The 21,307-nt window shown below is 41.5% G+C and overlaps 1 protein-coding gene across 1 annotated transcript in view; it reads right to left on the reverse strand.

Annotated features, from left to right (window-relative positions):
• LOC115151375 (eukaryotic translation initiation factor 4 gamma 2) overlaps positions 1-20,568 on the reverse strand; it is a 120,195-nt gene extending 99,627 nt beyond the window's left edge. Inside the window, exon 1 of the mRNA XM_029695286.1 lies at positions 20,554-20,568. Coding sequence (XP_029551146.1) covers positions 20,554-20,568 — 15 coding nt within the window. The remainder of the gene's footprint in view (positions 1-20,553) is intronic.
• Between the last annotated feature and the right edge of the window lie 739 nt (positions 20,569-21,307).

A 21,307-nucleotide genomic window follows, 5' to 3' on the forward strand; every position in this document is an offset into this window, starting at 1 on the left:
GTCAAACGATTGCTGCACCCATTATCCAAATAAAATCAATTTAAAGCCTCTGGATGGTCAATCCGACGTCTGATTATACTGCGATACGGCCTTTATAGAAGTCAGGGAATTCATAATTATTGTGCTTTGAGGAGCAGAGCTGTTAAGGAAGTTGTCAAGGAAGTGAGTTTGTGTATACAGGACCTCCTGACCCCACCTACCGTCAACCAGTCATGTCAATGTGGAGCTATACGGAGCCCTTCGCTTTGTTACAAAAATTGGGAGGTGCACAGCATCGCTGTACGGAGCTCGATTTGACCTCCGCAAGCCTCCGTAGGTTCCGAAATTGCATCACACCCTCCATACGGAGCCTCCGGACAGCATTACCAAATCAAGCCTAAATCCGCTATTAGTTTGACCACTTTTCAGCATATTACAAATCTTCGATGTGCTTGTTACAGTGTATACAAGAACCGGAGCACATGACTTGACAAATGTAACCATGTTTTGGAAGGAGAGTGATAACTGGTCCACCTACGTAACATTCAGCCCGTAGATGATGCCAAAGCATAAACCTAGATAATCCTGTCTAGCTCCACAATTTACTGTAACCCATGATATCCCCAACCTCGCCTCACTCATGCCATGGTCTCTGCATACATATAGCTGATTACACACAACATTCAATCTGATTACCCACACAAACTCCTTCACTTTTTGCTTACATGACTTGATCCACCCTGTTTCACTCTCCTCTGCCCCGACCAGGCTAAAACGTACCCAAACAATAATACTCACCGCATTTGATTGTTGCGAAATATCTTCCTCGCTTAAACCAGTTTCAGCTTGATGTTTTTTTGTGACTGCACTTGAAGAAATTTTCAAAGTTCTTGAAATGTTCCGTTTTGACTGACCTTCATGGCTTAAAGTAATGATGGACTGTCATTTCTCTTATCTCAAATAAGTTCTTGCCGTAATATGGACTTGGTCATTTACCAAATAGGGCTATCTTCTGTATACCCCCCTACCTTGTCACAACATAACTGATTGGCTCAAACGCATTAAGAAGGAAAAAAAATCCACAAATTAACTATTTTAGAAGGCACACCTGTTAACATTGAAATGTATTCCAGGTGACAACCTCATGAAGCTGGTTGAGAGAATGCCAAGACTGTGCAAAGCTGTCCTCAAGGCAAAGCATGGCTATTTGAATAATCTGAAATGTAAAATATATTTTGGTTACCACATGACTCCATATGTGTGTTATTTTGTAGTTTTGATGTCTTCACTATTATTCTACAATGTAGAAAATAGTAAAAATAAACAAAAACCCTTGAATGAGTAGGTGTTCTAAAACTTTTAGCCGGTAGTGTATAACTCCAAAATATATTTTAAATAATTTATTTTCCAGAGCCTCCTTGGGCCACTGAAAGCTCAGTGTGACCACGTGTGCGTTACAAAACAAAATTCATTATGACACTTTATATTAACATATGCAGCCTGGTTGGCTAATAGGATGGTCTAGAGCTTACCCCTTACAACAAAGGCACTTGTTATTCAATCTGTGAGCTGGAGTTCCACAGGTGTGTAGGCTACATTGTTTTGTCATCAAAACAAAAGGCATACATCATTTTTATTTAACTAGGCACATCAGTTAAGAACAAATTCTTAATTACAATGACGGCCTATCCCGGCCAAACCCAGGCGACGCTGGTCACCCTATGGGACTTCCAATCACGGCCAGATGTGATGCAGCCTGGATTCAAACCAGGTACTGCAGTGACGCCTGTTGCGCTGAGATGCAGTGTCTTAGACCACTGCACCACTCGGGAGCCCACATAATGCATCTTAATTCGCTATATCATTGTTGTACTGTTTTCGATAGGTCACCAGAAGATGAAGGACTAGAACAGCCTATTTGCGTGGTGGGCCATCCTGGCCTATACCCTGTCTGGTGTCTATTCATTGCAGAATACCATGATTATCTACAGGGTAGACTATAGGCCTCTGCGTCTAAAGCCAAACACAGTAAGCAATACTAAGTATACTTAGTATTACTTGCTGTATTATGTATCAGATGCAATGGCCCATGGTATAATCTTCATTATTATCACAGTCTATTTCATAATTTTGCAAAATAGACTTTGATGATACTGGAGATTTCACTTATTAACATTTTTCTAATGCGTAAACACTCTTGAATAATTTTGTTCAAAAGTAAATAAAGATACCAGACTGCAATAAAGGGTTGTTGTCATTCTTCATATTTTCTCGTCAGTTATTTACATAACATAATAAACAGATGCACTGCAATATTGTGACATATGCATTTGTTTAAATAAAATATATCTCAGATCGTAAACAAGGTTATAATGAAAGTCAAAATCATGGTGTATAAGTCAGGCTCTGGAAGGTACAGTTGAAGTGGGAAGTTTACATTCAATTAGGTTGGAGTCATTAAAACTTGTTTTTCAACCACTCCACAAATTTCTTATTAACAAACTATAGTTTTGGCAAGTCGGATAGGACATCTACTTTGTGCATGACAGATTATTTCACTGTATCACAATTCCAGTGGGTCAGAAGTTTACATACAGTAAGTTGACAGTGCCTTTAAACAGCTTGGAAAATATCAGAAAATGATGTCATGGCTTTTGAAGCTTCTGAATGGCTAATTGACATCATTTGAGTCAATTGGAGATGTACCTGTGGATGTATTTCAAGGACTACCTTCAAACTTAGTGCCTCTTTGCTTGACATCATGGGAAAATCAAAAGAAATCAGCCAAGACCTCAGAAAAATAATTGTAGACCTCCCCAAATCTGGTTCATCCTTGGGAGCAATTCCCAAATGCCTAAAATAATCACATATCTGTACAACCGACAGTACGTGAGTGTAATCACCGCAGGACCACACAGGAAGGAGATGCGTTCTGTCTCCTAGAGGTGAACGTACACCGGTGCAAAAAGTTCAAATCAATCCTAGAACAACAGCAAAGGACCTTGTGAAGATGCTGGAGGAATCAGGTACAAAAGTATCTATATCCACAGTAAACCGAGTCCTACACTGCTCAAAAAAATAAAGGGAAGACTTAAACAACACAATGTAACTCCAAGTCAATCACACTTCTGTGAAATCAAACTGTCCACTTAGGAAGCAACACTGATTGACAATACATTTCACATGCTGTTGTGCAAATGGAATAGACAACAGGTGGAAATTATAGGCAATTAGCAAGACACCCCCAATAAAGGAGTGGTTCTGCAGGTGGTGACAACAGACCACTTCTCAGTTCCTATGCTTCCTGGCTGAGGAGCAGGAGGAGCACTGCCAGAGCCCTGCAAAATGACCTCCAGCAGGCCACAAATGTGCATGTGTCTGCTCAAACAGTCAGAAACAGACTCCATGATGGTGGTATGAGGGCCCGACGTCCACAGGTGGGGGTTGTGCTTACAGCCCAACACCGTGCAGGACGTTTGGCATTTGCCAGAGAACACCAAGATTGGCAAATTCGCCACTGGCGCACTGTGCTCTTCACAGATGAAAGCAGGTTCACACTGAGCACGTGACAGACGTGACAGAGTCTGGAGACGCCGTGGAGAACGTTCTGCTGCCTGCAACATCCTCCAGCATGACCGGTTTGGCGATGGGCCAGTCATGGTGTGGGGTGGCATTTCTTTGGGGGGCCGCACAGCCCTCCATGTGCTCGTCAGAGTTAGCCTGACTGCCATTAGGTACCGAGATGAGATCCTCAGACCCTTTGTGAGACCATATGCTGGTGCTGTTGGCCCCGGGTTCCTCCTAATGCAAGACAATGCTAGACCTCATGTGGCTGGAGTGTGTCAGCAGTTCCTGCAAGAGGAAGGCATTGATGCTATGGACTGGCCCGCCCGTTCCCCAGACCTGAATCCAATTGAGCACATCTGGGACATCATGTCTCGCTCCATCCACCAACGTCACGTTGCACCACAGACTGTGCAGGAGTTGGCGGATGCTTTAGTCCAGGTCTGGGAGGAGATCCTCAGGAGACCATCCGCCACCTCATCAGGAGCATGCCCAGGCATTGTAGGGAGGTCCTACAGGCACGTGGAGGCCACACACACTACTGAGCCTTTTGACTTGTTTTAAGGATATTACATCAAAGTTGGATCAGCCTGTAGTGTGGTTTTCCACTTTAATTTTGAGTGTGACTCCAAATCCAGACCTCCATGGGTTGATAAATTGGATTTCCATTGATTATTTTTGTGTGATTTTGTTGTCAGCACATTCAACTATGTAAAGAAAAAAGTATTTAATAAGATTATTTCATTCATTCAGATCTAGGATGTGTTGTTTAAGTGTTCCCTTTATTTTTTTGAGTAGTATATATCGACATAACCTGAAAGGCCGCTCAGCAAGGAAGAAACCACTGCTCTAAAACCACCATAAAAAAGCCTGACTACGGTTTCAACTCCACATGGGGACAGAGATCATACTTTTTGGTGACATGTCCTCTGGTCTGATGAAACAAAAATAGAACTGTTTGGCCATAATGAGCCTCGTTATTTTTGGAAGAAAAAGGGGGACGCTTGCAAGCCGAAGAACACCATCCCAATCGTGAAGCACGGGGGTGGCAGCTTCATGTTGTGGGGGTGCTTTGCTGCAGGAGGGACTGGTGCACTTCACAAAATAGATGGCATCATGAGGAAGAAATATTAAATGGATATATTGAAGCAACATCTCAAGACATCAGTCAGGAAGTTAAAGCTTGGTTGCAAATGGGTCTTCCAAATGGACAATGACTCCGAGCATACTTCCAAAGTTGTGGCAAAATGGCTTAAGGACAACAAGGTCAAGGAGTGGCCATCACAAAGCCCTGACCTCAATCCTATAGAACATTTGTGGGCAGAACTGAAAAAGCATGTGTGAGCAAGGAGGCCTACAAACCTGACTCCGTTACAACAACTCTGTCAGGAGGAATGGGCCAAAATCCACCCAACTTATTGTGGGAAGCTTGTGGAAGGCTACCTGAAACGTTTGACCCAAGTTAAACAATTTAAAGGCAATGCTACCAAATAGTAATTGAGTGTATGTAAACTTCTGACCCACTGAGAATGTGATGATAGAAATTAAAGCTGAAATAAATCATTCTCTCTACTATTATTCGGATATTTCACATTCTTAAATAAAGTGGTGATCCTAACTGACCTAAGACAGGGAATTTAATAATGTATACATACAGTGCATTCAGAAGGTATTCAGACCTCTTGACTTTTTCCACATTTTGTTACATTACAGCCTTATTCTAAAATTGATTAAATTGTTTTTTCCCCCTCATCAATCTACACGCTTGTGGAAGGCTACCCGTAATAATCTTAGCTATCAGTCATCGTCACGAATCAAGTCGACAATCTACTGGCAAATCCTTTTTAATAATCCTTGTCATATGAAGAGAAATTTTACATAAAACATATTGGTGCTGATCTGCTATTGAGTGTAGTGGGTGTGTGGTTCCAATTTAGGGTTTAAGGGTCTCTTTTCCAATCTTAAATTATAAACATTCAATATTGGCCATGCTGTCAATCGAGCATGATTTCTTTCACGCCCAAAACAACTGTTAACTCAGAACTGTGAATCTTGTGGAAGTCTACCTGAAACGTTTGACCCAAGTTAAACAATTTAAAGGCAATGCTACCAAATACTAATTGAGTGTATGTGACCCACTGGGAATGTGATGAAATAAATAAAAGCTGAAATAAATCACTCTACTATTATTCTGACATTTCACATTCTTAAAATAAAGTGCTGATCCTAGCTGACCTAATACAGGGAATTTTTACTAGGATTACATGTCAGGAATTGTGAAAAACTGAGTTTAAATGTATTTGTTTAAGGTTTATGTGAACTTCTGACTTCAACTGTATTGTCACGGCTGTCGAAAGGAGCAGACCAAAGTGCAGCGTGGTTGTAGTTCCACTTTTTTATTAAATCCGTGAAACTTTGCAATACATAAAAAACTGAATAGACAAAACAACAAACCGTGACGCAAAGAGAAACAAACACTACTCAAAATATAATAACCCACAAAACCCAGGAAGAAAAACCCCTACTTAAATATGATCTCCAATTAGAGACAACGAGGACCATCTGCCTCCAATTGGAGATCAACGCCAAAAACAGAAAACTAGAACTAAACATAGATATAGAAAACATAGAACAAAACACCCCTTGTCACACCCTGACCTACTCTACCATAGAAAATAACCTCTTACTATGATCAGGATGTGACATGTATACTGCCTTCAGAAAGTCTTAATACCCTTTGACTTATTCCACATTTTGTTGTGTTACAGCATGAAATCAAAAATAGATTAAATATATTTTTTTCTCATCCATCTACACGCAATACCCCATAATGCTGAAGTGAAAACATGTTTTTAGAAATTTTTGCATAAGTATTCACACCCCTGAGTCACTACTTTGTAGAAGCACCTTTTGGCTGTGATTGGAGCTGTGATTCTTACTGGGTAAGTCTAAGAGCTTTCCACATCTGGATTGTGCAATATTTGCCTATTACTCTTTAAAAAAAATTATAAGCTCTGTCAAATTGGTTGTTCATCATTGCTAGACAACCATTTTCAGGTCTTGCTATAGATCTTCAAGTAGAGTTAGGACAAAACTGTAACTCGGCCTCTCACGGTATTCTTGGTAAGCAACTCCAGTGTAGATTTTGCCTTTTATGTTATTGTTCTGCTGAAAGGTGAATTCATCACCCAGTGTCTTGTGGAAAGCAGACTGAACCAGGTTTTCCTCTAGGAGTTTGCCTGTGCTTAGCTCTGTTCCATTTCATCCTGAAAAACTCCAGTCCTTAACGATTACAAGCATACTCATAACATAACTCATAACAGCCACCACTATGCATGCAAATATGGAGCGTGATACTCAGTAATGTGTTGTTTTGGACTTACCCCAAACATAACACTTTGTATTCAGGACAGAAAGTGAATTGCTTTGCCACATTTTTTTGCAGTATTACTTTAGTGCCTTGTTGCAAACAGAATGCATGTTTTGGTTCAGGCTTCCTTCTTTTCTCTGTCAATTAGGTTAGTATTGTGGAGTAACTACAATGTTGTTGATCCATTGTTACATATACGCCGGGAGTCAGGAAGCAGGTGCAGAAGGTGAGTTTAATAATGATAAATGCAGATAAACAAAACAAGAGGCGTGTACAGATCGTGAATCAAAGCAATACTCCATAGTGACTGACGGCTATTGAGGGCTAAATAAGGGGAGAGAAATCAAGGAAATAATGATGTCTAGGTGTGTGTAATGATGGTTTCCAGATCGACGATGTCGAGTGGGGGAGTGGTAGTAGGCATGACATCAATCCTCAGTTTTCCCCTATCACAGCAATTTAACTCTGTAACTGTTTTAAAGTCACCATTGACCTCATGGTTAAATCCCTGAGCAGTTTCCTTACACTCCGGCAACTGAGTAAGGAAAGAAGCCTGTATCTTTGTAGTGACTGGTGTCTATTGAGACACCATCCAAAATGTAATGAATCACTTCACCATGCTCAAAGAGATATTCAATGTCTGCTTTATTATTTATTTTTACCCATCTACCAAAAGGTGCCCTTCTTTGTGAGACATTGGACAACCTCCCTGGTCTCTTTGGTTGAATATGTATTTGAAATGTCCTGCTTGACTGATAGGCCTTACTGATAATTGTATGTGTGGGGTACAGAGATGAGGTAGTCATTCAAAAATCATGTTAAACACTACTATTGCACACAGTGAGTCCATGCAACTTATGTGACTTGATAAGCACATTTTTACTCCTGAACCTATTTAGGCTTGCCATAACAAAGGGGTTGAAAACGTATTGTCTCAAAACATTTCAGCTTTTCATTTTAAATGAATTGAAAAACATTATTCCACTATGACATTATAGGGTATTGTGTGTAGGCCAGTGACTCAATAATCTCAATTTAGCCCATTTTAAATGCAGGGTGTAACACAACTAAATGTGGGAGAAGTCAAGGGTTGTGAATACTTTCTAAAGTCACTGTAAGTCTTTCACAGTAAAATGTATTTCTTTTCTGATCCTTACAAAATAAGGAACACCTGTTTTAGTGACTGATGGTATTTTTTTAAACATTTTATGTAATCAGCAATGGCATGTATACTTGGATGCTAAGGAAAGCCAGGCTTCCCCAAAACATTTATCAGGAAAAAAGGGGAGAAAAACATACAAAATAATATATTTTTCATCTCTCTGTGTTTCATAAATGTCCTTCAATTTGCAAGAGGCTGAATGTATCTCACCAGAGAAAGCCTCCAAGTGAACGAAACAGCGCCCCTCTGTCTCAGTATGTGCAGCCCATCTATCTGATTCTGTATGGTCAAAGAGTATTGCATTGAATGCAAGGGAAGCCAGCGAGCATTTGGCCTCTTGAATTTTTTATAAAATAATAGCATTAAGCTAAACTGAGTGAGTTCAGCTGTGAATGGTCCTGGCGCACCAAAAAAAGTGTTAAGGTAATCCAGTTTGGATTTGGCTTCACACCATTCACATTACATCAGAAGCCAAACATCATTAATAGAAAAAATGTAATTGTTGCATCTTGTGTCGTTGTCCTCTGGTAACTAGCTAGCTAAAATCGGCCCTTTCCTAAATTAGCCATGGATAGAGATAAGGATCTGGACTTGTGGTTTTACTTAATTATCTGTACTGGACATTTATTATAATAATTGTAATCTGATCCAACCATAAATTAAGAAACACACACACAGAAATACGTAGGCTACCATGGACAGCCACATCATATTTAGCTAATGTTATTTGGACTAAAGAGTGTTCGGTATCTTTTAGTTGTCACTGAATTAGACTAAGCATAGGCGATTAGATGTTGAAATGGTGCTGGAATAGTGGAGGCAGGGTGGTTTTCTTGGCGACTTGAGGTAACTGTTATAAATCAAAATGTCGGGAAAAATGTACTTGCTGTAGGTCATGTAACTGTTTATTACATTTAATATGTCTCTTCTTATTGTATAGGACTTAGGCCTATATATTATGGTGTCAAGGCATGTGAACTAGCAGGTTATAGAGCAAACAATGTAATTACCACACATACACTACCATTCAAAAGTTTTCGGTCACTTAAATGTCCTTGCTTTTAAAAGAAAAGCAAAGTTTTTGTACATTTAAAATGACATCAAATTGATCAGAAATACAGTTCTTGCAGCATCTCATCGTCACTCAATGCCTAGGTTTACCTATATCATCCTGACCAACTTGCCCACTAAATTGACCTCTGCTCTTTTCAACCAGGATCTCAGCGATCACTGCCTCATTGCATGCGTCCGTTATGGGTCCGCGGTCAAACGACCACCCCTCATCACTGTCAAACGCTCCCTAAAACATTTCTGCAAGCAGGCCTTTCTAATTGACCTGGCCCAGGTTTCCTGGGAGGATATTGACCTCATCCCGTCAGTAGAGGATGCCTGGTTGTTCTTCAAAAGTGCCTTCCTCACCATCTTAATTTTCTTAAAACTACATTGTTGGTTAAGGGTTGTAAGTAAGCATTTCACTGTAATGTCTACACCTGTATTCGGCGCATGTGACAAATACAATTAAATGTGATTATTATATATCATATGACTTAGGAAAGCTCAGCTTAAAGTCTAGTTGGTTTGACTTTGCTACAGGCATACATGATCAGATTATTTCAGTTATGGACTGTCAAATATGATATTATTTAATGTGTTCTCAAATGTGAGAGAGAACCTTAAGAATATAAAATGTAACTTGTCACTACACATTTCCCTTCCATTCATGATCTCTTTTCTTAAGTGCTGAAGGGTCATCGCTGAGGAAGGGCTGCAGGATGAGGAGGACAATGAGGTCATGGACTTCCTGGAGGAAGATGCTTTTGATGAGGAGCTACTTGGTGAAGACTAGGACGAAGAGTATGAGATACACACAGACAGGAGAGACAGGTTACATTAAACTGGCAGAGAAGAAGCTGAACTGGCCTGACTGAAACATGGCTTAAGTCTGATGAATGTACAGTGTTAAATGAGGCCTCACCTCCTGGTTACACTAGTGACCATATCCCCGCGCATCTCGCAAAGATGGTGATGCTAACATTTACGATAGCAAATTTAAATTTACAAAAAAAATACCTTGTTTGTCTTTTGAGCTTCTAGTCATGAAATTAATGCAGCCTACTCAATCACTTTTTATAGCTACTGTTTACAGGCCTCCTGGGCCATATACAGCGTTCCTCACTGAGTTCCTATCGGACCTTGTAGTCATGGCAGATAATATTCACATTTTGGGTGACTTTAATATTCACATGGAAAAGTCCACAGACCCACTCCAAAAGGCTTTCGGAGCCGTCATCGACTCAGTTAGTTTTGTCCAACATGTCTCCGGACCTACTCACTGCCACAGTCATACTCTGGACCGAGTTTTGTCCCGTGGAATAAATGTTGTGGATCTTAATGTTTTTCCTCATAATCCTGGACGATCGGACCACCATTTTATTACGTTTGCAATCGCAACAAATAATCTGCACAGACCCCAACCAAGGATCATCAAAAGCCGTGCTATAAATTCTTGGACACCCAAAGATTCCTAGATGCTCATCCAGACTCCCTCCACCTACCCAAGGACACCAGAGTACAAAAATCAGTTAACCACCTAACTGAGGAACTCAATTTAACCTTGTGTAATACCCTAGATGCAGTCGCACCCCTAAAAACAAAAAAACTTTGTCATAAGAAACTAGCTCCCTGGTATACAGAAAATACCCGAGCTCTGAAGCAAGCTTCCAGAAAATTGGAATGGAAATGGCGCTATACAAAACCTTGACCCAGAAAAAAAAAATATGAATTGACCTATATTGAATCTCCAATTCCTCTCAAAAATGTTTGGAAAAGCTGTTGCACAGCAACTCACTGCCTTCCTGAAAACAAACAATGTATATGAAATGCTTCAGTCTGGTTTTAGACCCCATCATAGTACTGAGACTGCATTTTTGAAGGTGGTAAATTACCTTTTAATTACGTCAGACCGAGGCTCTGCATCTGTCCTCGTGATCCTAGACCTTAGTGCTGCTTTTGATACCATCGATCACCACATTCTTTTGGAGAGATTGGAAACCCAAACTGGTCTACACGGACAAGTTCTGGCCTGGTATAGATCTTATCTGTTGGAAAGATATCAGTTTGTCTCTGTAGATGACAAATCCACTGTAAATTTTGGTGTTCCTTCAAGGCTCCGTTTTAGGACCACTATTGTTTTCACTATATATTTTACCTCTTGGTGATGTCATTCGGAAACATAATGTTAACTTTCACTGATATGTGGATGACACACAGCTGTACATTTAGATGAAACATGGTGAAGCCCCAAAATTGCCCTCCCTGGAAGCCTGTGTTTCAGACATAAGGAAGTAGATAGCAGCAAATGTTCTACTTTTAAACTCAGACAAAACAGAGATGCTAGTTCTAGGTCCCAAGAAACAAGATATCTTCTGTTGAATCTGACAGTTAATCTTGATTGTTGTACAGTCGTCTCAAATAAAACTGTGAAGGACCTCGGTGTTACTCTGGACCCTGATCTCTCTTTTGATGAACGTTTCAAGGACAGCTTTTTTCCATCTACGTAACATTGCTAAAATCTGAAACTTTCTGTCCAAAAATTATGCAGAAAAATTCCACCTGGTCGTGCTGCTGCTCCAGTTTCAACTGTTCTGCCTGCGACTATGGAACCCTGACCTGTTCACCGGACGTGCTACCTTGTCCCAGATCTGCTGTTTTCAACTCTCTAGAGACAGCAAGAGTGGTAGAGATACTCTGAATGATCGGCTATGAAAAGCCAACTGACATTTAATCCTGAGGTGCTGACCTACAACCACTGTGATTATTATTATTTGACCCTGCTGGTCATCTATGAACATTCGAACATCTTGGCCATGTTCTGTTATAATCTCCACCCGGCACAGTCAGAAAAGGACTGGCCACCCCTTATAGTCTTGTTCCTCTCTAGGTTTATTCCTAGGTTCCGGCCTTTCTAGGGAGTTTTTCCTAGCCACCATGCTTCTACACCTGCATTGCTTGCTGTTTTGGGGTTTTAGGCTGGGTTTCTGTGCAGCACTTTGTGACATCAGCTGATGTAAGAAGGGCTTTATAAATACATTTTGATTGACTGATGTCATGTTACCATAGCAGTTGGCTTGGCTATACATAGATGGCTATACACTGCGTGCACAATTATTAGGCAAGTGAGTATTCTGATCTTATCATTATTTCTATTCACATTTTTGAACTCCAAACCATATAAACTTGAATGCTTATTGGATTTAATCATTTTCAGGTGATATGTATTTGTGTAATGAGGGAGGGTGTGGTGAAAGTGAATAACACCTTATATCAAGGTGTGCATAATTATTAGGCAGCCTCATTACCTCAGGTAAAATGGGCCAAAAATGTAAAACACCTTTCAGACGGATGCGACACTCTTTAAATAGCTAAACTATTGAGGTGTGACCACCGGACATTCAAACGTTTTGTTGTGAATAGTCAACTGGGGCGCAAAAACGCATGGGGAAGCAAAGGCGCAAATTAACTGCAAAAGACTTGAGAAGAATTAAACGTCAAACTACCAGGAACCCATTATCCTCCAGTGCCACCGTATTCCAGAACTGCAACCTACCTGGAGTGTTCCGAAGTACAAGGTGTCAAGTGCTCAGAGACATGGCCAAGGTCAAGAAGACTGAAACAAGATCACCACTGAATAAGATTCACAAGTTGAAGCGTCAAGATTGGGCAAAGAAATACCTGAAGACAGATTTTTCTGTCTTTCTTCCAAGGTTTTATGGACAGATTAAATGAAAGTGACTCTGGATGGGCCCGTGGCTGGATCAGTAATGGACACAGGGCACCACTTTGAGTCAGGTGCCAGCAAGGTGAAGGAGGGGTACTGGTATGGGCTGCTATCATTGAGGATGAGGTAGTTGGACCTTTTTGGGTTGAAGATGGACTGAAACGCAACTCCCAAACCTACTGCCAGTTTCTGGAAGATTCTTTAGTCAAACTGTGGTACAGGAAGAAGTCCTCAGCATTCTAGAAGGCCATGATCTTTATGCAGGACAATGCTCCATCACATGCATCCAAGTACTCCACTGCTTGGCTAGCCAGCAAGGGCCTCAAAGATGCCTGAATAATGACCTGGCCACCTTCCTCACCTGACTTAAATCCTATTGAGAACTTGTGGGCCCTTCCCAAACGTGAGATTTACAGTGATGGAAGACAATACACCTTTTTGAACAGCATTTGGGAAGCTGTGGTTGCTGCTTCAGCGAAAATTGATCGTGAACAGATCAAGAAACTGACAGACTCCATGCATGGAAGGCTCATGGCAGTTATTGAAAATAAGGGTGGCTATATTGGTGACTGAATATTTTTGAAAGGCCAAAAATGTTATACAATTGTCATTTTGTGTTACTTATCTGTTACACTTACTCTAAAATTTGAGAGAAATTATTTTTGTAATTTAGTTGCCTAATAATTGCGCACACTTATATTTCCCTGAGAAAGACAAAAAACTCACTTTTCCTTTGTTAAACATTCAGGTTTGAGGTTCAATAACATTTTGGATTGACTGAGAGCATTGTGTTTGTTCAACAATAAAATGAATCCCGAGGAATACAATTTGCCTAATAATTGTGCACGCAGTGTACAGCAGATCAAAGACCAAGTGAAACATAGGGGTAGGGTTGTAGAGAATTGAAGGACTATGAATGTAATAAGAGACCTTAGGTGCTGGCTTAAGGCCGGTAGCAACCACTACAGAATGTCCGGTCAGAACATGGATGAGGCGGATGTTCAGGTTAAGGAGAGTTTAATGGAAGAAGATGTACACATTCACACACACGTCACACATCTGACCACTCATGGTTCAGATAACTGAGAATCATGTCCAGTGAGAACTGACTTTAACTATGTGGTTCTGAAAGGAAAGAGGAGAAAGAAAACCTAGGCTATAGCACTGCTATAATATGAATGACATGGCTGTATAAGCTAGCACAGGTAAGTATATAACAGCAAGGGCTATCCACTACAGCAGGCATAAGGCCTAGTCACATGGCAAAAGACTAAACAGCCTATTGGACTTGTACACATGAAACTCAGGCAAATGTGCTCAAATGAACATTGCAGTAATATTGAAATGTATATATAATTAAAATGAGCATGAGTGAAATACTGTATGTAGAACAGAAAATAGCCCAGCACCATGAATGAGCAATGCTAATAAACGGCTTAATCGCTAACAGTCATGCAAAAAATGCTAACGCTAGCGGGAGCGGGAGCTAGCTAACAAGCGCAATAAACTGTAATTATACACAATACCCAACAAAACTTAGCTCCATGAAATATGACTCAGATCAAGGCACATTTAGATGCACACACAATTAAATATAAGACATACAGGGATTAAGTCCACAGGAGGAAATGTTCAGCAGGAGGGAAAACACGTTTCTGACCACACAGCGTGCTGGGGTCATACACTAACTGAAACTGAAATCCCGGCCACTGATAGGCTGAAGAAGATGTGGTGATAAGTATTTGGCCTGACCTTTACCAATAAGACACTAACACATGTGGGGGTCCTCTGAATGGGAGACTAAGCTGCCCGAATAGAACTAACCAGAAGGGATGGCTCGAGTCAGCTGAATGCAGCTGGGCTTTTAACATCAAATTTTATTGGTCACATGCAGATGTTAATGCAAGCATAGGGAAATGTTTGTGCTTCTCGTTCCGACCATGCAGTAATATCTAACAAGTAATCTAACAATTTCACAACAACTACCTTATACACACAAGTGTAAAGGAATGAATAAGAATATGTACATATAAATATATGGATGAGCGATGGCTGAACGGCAGAGGCAAGATGGAGTAGATAGTATAGAGTACAGTATATACATATGAGATGAGTAATGTAGGGTATGTAGACATTATATGAAGTGGCATTGTTTAAAAGTGACTAGTGATACATTCATTGCATCCAATTTTTTATTATTAAAGTGGCTAAAGTTTTGAGTCAGTATGCTGGCAGCAGCAACTCAATGTTAGTGATGGCTGTTTAAGAGTCTGATGGCCTTGAGATATAAGCTGTTTTTCAGTCTCTTGGTCCCAGCTTTGATGCACCTGTACTGACCTTGCCTTCTGGATGATAACGGGGTGAACAGGCAGTGGCTCGGGTGGTTGTTGTCCTTGATTAACTTTTTGGCCTTCCTGTGACATCGGGTGGTGTAGGTGTTCTGGAGGGCAGGTAGTTTGCCCCCGGTGATGCGTTGTGCAGACCTCACTTGCCTCTGGAGAGCCTTGCAGTTGTGGGCGGAGCAGTTGCCGTACCAGGCAGTGATACAGCCTGACAGGATGCTCTCGATTGTGCATCTGTAAAAGTTTGTGGGTGTTTTTGGTGACAAGCCAAATTTCTTCAGCCTCCTGAGGTTGAAGAGGTGCTGTTGCGCCTTCTTCACCACGCTGTCTGTGTGGGTGGACCATTTCAGTTTGTCCGTGATGTGTACACCGAGGAACTTTCCACCTTCTCTACTACTGTCCGTCGATGTGATAGGGGGGTGCTCCCTCTGCTGTATCCTGAAGTCCTCGATCATCTCCTTTGTTTTGTTGACATTGAGTGTGAGGTTATTTTCCTGACACCACACTCCGAGGGCCCTCACTTCCTCTCTGTAGGCCATCTCGTCATTGTTGGTACCACTGTAGTGTCGTCGTAGTGTCGTCTGCAAACTTGATGATTGAGTTGGAGGCGTGCATGGCCACATAGTCATGGGTGAAGAGGGAGTACAGGAGAGGGCTGAGAACGCACCCTTGTGGGGCCCAAGTGCTGAGGATCAGCAGGGTGGAGATGATGTTTCCTACCCTCACCATCTGGGGGCGGCCGATCGGAAAGTCCAAGACCCAGGGTCTCGAGCTTAATGACGAGTTTGGAGTGGTGTTAAATGCTGAGTTGTAGTCAATGAACAGCATTTTGCATAGATATTCCTCTTGTCCAAATGGGTTAGGGCAGTGTGATTGTGATTGCGTCATCTGTGGACCTATTGGAGCGGTAAGCAAATTGGAGTGGGTCTAGGGTGTCAGGTAGGTTGGAGGTGATATGATCCTTGACTAGTCTCTCAAAGCACTTCATGATGACGGAAGTGAGTGCTACGGGGCGATAGTCATTTAGCACAGTTACCTTAGCTTTCTTGGGAACAGGAACAATGGTGGCCCTCTTGAAGCATGTGGGAACAGCAGACTGGGATAGGAATTTATTGAATATGTCCGTAAACACAGCAGCCAGCTGGTCTGCACATGCTCTGAGGACGCGGCTAGGGATGTCGTCTGGGCCGGCAGCCTTGCGAGGGTTAACTCTTTTAAATGTAATACATAAAAAAACAAATTACTGCATAGTTTTCAAGCTAACATTTGGCTGATTGTCATAACAAAAACAGTGAAACTAAAATGTCCTTGAGGACTACTCTAGAAATTATTACAGGAAAGATAGAAAAGAGAATGACGTTGTTTCATTGTGTGGCAACTGAATGCAAGTGAAAGCGGTTGAGTATTTTATTTTACCTTTATTTTACTAGGCAAGTCACTTAAGAACAAATTGTTATAAGGGTTAGGGTTTGACTGGCAGGGATTGCCTTGTCCCATCGCTCACTAGCGACTCCTGTGGCGGGCCAGGCGCAGTGCACGCTGACATGGTCGCCAGGTGTGCGGTATTCCCTCTAACACATTGGTGCGGCTGGCTTCCGGGTTAAGTGTGCATTGTGTCAAGAAGCAGTGCAGCATGGTTGGGTTGTGGAAAAGGAATGTCCACCAGAGCTGTTGATGGAGAACTGAATGTTAATTTCTCTACCATAAGCCGCCTCCAATGTCATTTTAGAGAATTTGGGATGCTCTGGATCGACGTGTAATATCCAGCAACTTCGCACAGCCATTGAAGAGGAGTGGGACAACATGCCTGATCTACTCTATGTGAAGGCGATGTGTCGCACTGCAAATGGTGGTCATACCAGATACTAACTGCTTTTCTGATCCACATCCTTACCTATTGGTCTATTATAATCAGATGACAAGGTGACGTTATGCAGCGGGCAAAAATTACGTCCTACCCGAACAGGCTGAAAATTCAGCCAATTTTTTTAAATGGCTCTTACACAAAAATGGCATTATCATAATTTTCACAGTAACAGAGTGTTATTTCGACATAGTATTGAAATCACATCAGAAAACGAGGAAAAACATGCTTTTAAATGCACTGCCCCTTTAAAATACTCCTGCATATAGATCAGCACTCACTTCAGGGGGCTAGAAGGCTGGAGGGTCACACTGTCACACCCTGATCTGTTTAACCTGTCTTTGTGCTCGTCTCCCATCTCCCCTGTGTTCTCTGTTTGTCTGTTGCCAGTTCGTTTTGTTCGTCAATCATGCCAGCGGTTTTCCCCTTGTTCCTGTCTGTTTCTAGTTTTCCTGGTTTTGACCATTCTGCCTACCCTGAGCCTGCCTTCCGTCCTGTACCTTGTCCCACCACCCTGGGTTACTGACCTCTGCTTGCCCTAAGCCTGAGAATGCATGCCATACTGTACCTTTTGGACTCTGATCTGGATTACTGACCTCCGTCTGCCCTTGACCTGCCGTTTTGCCAGCCCTGTTCTAGTAATAAACTTTTGTTACTTGGACACTGTCTGCATCTGGGTCTTCCCTAAAATGTGATACATACATAATAATGATGAATTTAGTTTACATACTGTAGCATCATACAGTCTTGTATGTCCACTGCCTGATAGGAAAAACTGCAGAAAACACTGGAGGCCAGAAACGACTCAGTCATTGAGAGAATTTCTCACCATCTCCACCCTTACCATACCTCCATCCTTTTCCTCCATATCTTTTTCTGGGTTCCCAGCCAAAATAATTGATACAAAAAGGAAACCACTGGTGCGTGTAATCATAATCGATGTGTGCATGAATGGTGAAAACAGAAAATATGTGGATGTGATATCCATCGTGATCATGCATACTATTTGCTTATGTTGAATGACTAATGATCAGCTGGGACACAAGATGAAACGTTATCCATGGAATAATTCCTACATGATCGGAGCAATGTGTGTGCATGCCAGAAACATGCATCATCTTTTCAACACTGGGAAGGAAAGACAGAGCAAGACGAGTAGAGAATGTAAATCTCAGGAACTGATGACGAAGCAGATATGCATAAGTAACAACAGAGAGATTGCTATTCCTGTGGAATAGAAGGAACATCTTTCAAGTAGGAATTCACAAGGACACTGGGAGCAGAAGAAAATCATTAAGGAATAAATATTACACTACCAGTATGACATGTTTCAGAAAAGCACCCTGTTACAATGTGAGATTATAGGCATCTAGTAATAGAGAATATTCTCTTCTCAAAATGCAAGAATTGCCAACAAAATGATAGAAGCTTATAACAGCAGGAAATTACACAGACACCAGTCTACGTCCATGCCAAGCCAAGAAATCATTACAGATTCCCACAAAATTCAATAATGCAAGTAGAGCAAGTGAGTAAGTAGGGCTCAAGGGCACACCTTTCATATGGCTTACACACCTAGATGAGCAGAGAATGGAGCTCGCAGGCGTACTCGCATCACCAGATTCACATGGATGACCAAAAATGAGTTCTGCTACGATTAACAAAAGGAATAGGGAGTGAATTCCTCCTCAGACAAATTGGAGAACATTAATCTGCTCCATTATAAAGTCCCAAAATCAATAGGGCCAGACTAAGTTTATTGGTCCCCGGCACTTTAAGTTAGAAATAGTAACTTAAAGCATCTCAAGACAGCAAATTAGCGCTTTAGTTCCCCTAGCCAGGTGCCTGAGAAATTCCGGAGCTGGTCCGCTGGAGATGGAAATATTCAAGAAGAGCTCCTCCAGAGCGTCTCATTGCCTGCCAGGGATTCTATATGCAGATGAGGCCAGATGGCAGAAGGTAGAGGCCTTCACGGGTCCAAAAAGTTTGACCCGTTGTGAAATGGACCTGGGGCTTTCAGACCTGATATGTATACGTTTTTGAAATATAGAGACTCATTCCGAATGGACCCAAGGACAACTAGACCCATTCCATATATAGACCTTGTCTGGGCTGGGGAAGCAGCAGAAAAGTGCATTTTTATGTTACTTTATAAACCGGAGCTGGTAAAGCGCAAGGGAGAGAAGATAGAGAGAGGTGATGCTCTATTCATGGCCAAGCTAGGCTAATTGAGGCTGCATGCGAACAATAACACCTCCATACAGAATATTAAGTAGCAGTCTACCTGTTGGCTCTTGGTTGTTGTAGCCTACATTTTATAATTCATGCTGCTGCTCGTGGTGCGTGTAGCTTGTTGTTGTTGCTGGCCAATCATAAGTCTTGAAAGCGGCAATAGGCTACAGTCATAAAGCCTCTGTGTGTGGCAAAAGTTAGATATCTAGGCTAATCAGTGGAAGATGGAATTAAAAGTTCTCCTAAATTTTGCCACACACGGAGGCTTTATGACTGTAGCCTATTGCCGCTTTCAGGACTTATGATTGGCCAGCAACAACAACAAGTTACACGCACCACAAGAGCAGCAGCATGAATTATAAAATGTTCCTATCCCTCTCTACTGCAGCAGTCACGTTCAGATCTGTACAGGTCCTTCCAAACAAGTCAGTGTAAATTACACATACCCAAGACCTGTGACAATAATATCACATCCAACCCAGACCTGTGACATTATTTAGGTCTCGGGTTTTTGGGGAAAGGTGGAACCGAAAAGCCTCAGGAGGAACATACAGGTAAAGTAACACAAGATAAAGTTACACATCTCTAACCCCTTGAAATCATGAAATGTCTGCTCCAATTCTTTCCTCAGACAGTGCACAGTAACTGTGACAGTATAAGGCGTCGGCAGGAGCCTGAAGATGATGGAAGGCTTCAGTGATGGTCTCTAAGGGAGTGGCCTGTGAAGTGCCTACATCACTCTGAAAGACAGAGTGTAGGGACACGGACCAGGGCCCGGTTTCTCAAAAGCATTTTAAGGCTAATTTCATGGTTCTAAGATGAACTTAGCCTAAAGATACTTTAGGGAAACTGGGGCCTGGCATGGAAGTGGGGGTTGGCAGACAAATATATTACTCAATCTTTCTGTGAATAGATCAACAGAATTAATCTTTTTACCTATTTATGAAGAAAATGTGTGAATATTCAGACGCATATGGCAGACAGTCCTTGACTCCCTGATGCTGTGTTTGTCCCTCACCCCCTCCTGGAGGGTGATTCACCAGGCTAATAAAAGGCAGCAGCAGCTGTTTACAGCAGGGGTTCATTACCTGCTCTGGACACAGTGTGTTCCTCATGGACTGGTTGAGATACTTTTGCCTTAGCAGCCTTTATGCTGAGAGGCGTGAGTAGCGGGAAAAAGTAAATGGAAAATCAATTCATAGCCTGTTGCAGAAATAGGCAGGGAGTACTTTCTACCTACATCCCAATTATAGCACTACTCACCTCTGGCGGATCCATCTCCTAACTGACACCCCCGTGAAGACATTGATGTTCCAGATGCACTGAAATACATGTCAGAGTAGAGGCCTTACCCTGGATGTGTCCAATGACCCGTTTGTTCCATACTAGTGTTGTAACTGGCACATTCAAACTTTAGCAATTCACTTTATAAAGTATAATCATTTCAAAACATTTTCAATGTTGACTTTTGAATTTTAAATGTACTCTTCTCATTTAAAGCACCACAAAAAACGAATACTATGATTTAAAATAAATGCATGGCTTCGCTAATCAATACCTGAATAGGCACAGCACTGAATATTTGAAGATTTTCCCAAAAAGTTACTATTTCTAACTGAAAGTCACTTAAGAAAACTTTCCCCTTGAAAAATAATAACTTTGAGATACAAAACCACCATTGTGGCTCTCTGACAGGATGTTATAAGAAATATCTATATGTGCCGACAGTTCAGGCGAAGAAAGTGTTGAAAGAAAGTATCAGTGTTGACGTCTTTGAATGTTGCCACAATAATTGAAAGGAAGCCTCAGAGGACAAAAGAACATCAGATGTTGTTGTTTTTTTATATAGAAGCTTCAACTTTAAAGTGGCCTTGACAAAATGACAACAGCAGATCTCTCTCTGCCTCTTAAAGATGCTTCTCCCCTTCTGGTGTAAAAAAAGCTAGTTAAAATGCCTGTTAAATTGTGCCAAATGCACAAAAGTTGCACAAAATGGTCTCCAAGCACACCTCCTCCA

Source organism: Salmo trutta, chromosome 17, assembly GCF_901001165.1.
Source record: "Salmo trutta chromosome 17, fSalTru1.1, whole genome shotgun sequence".
Lineage (NCBI taxonomy): Eukaryota > Metazoa > Chordata > Actinopteri > Salmoniformes > Salmonidae > Salmo > Salmo trutta.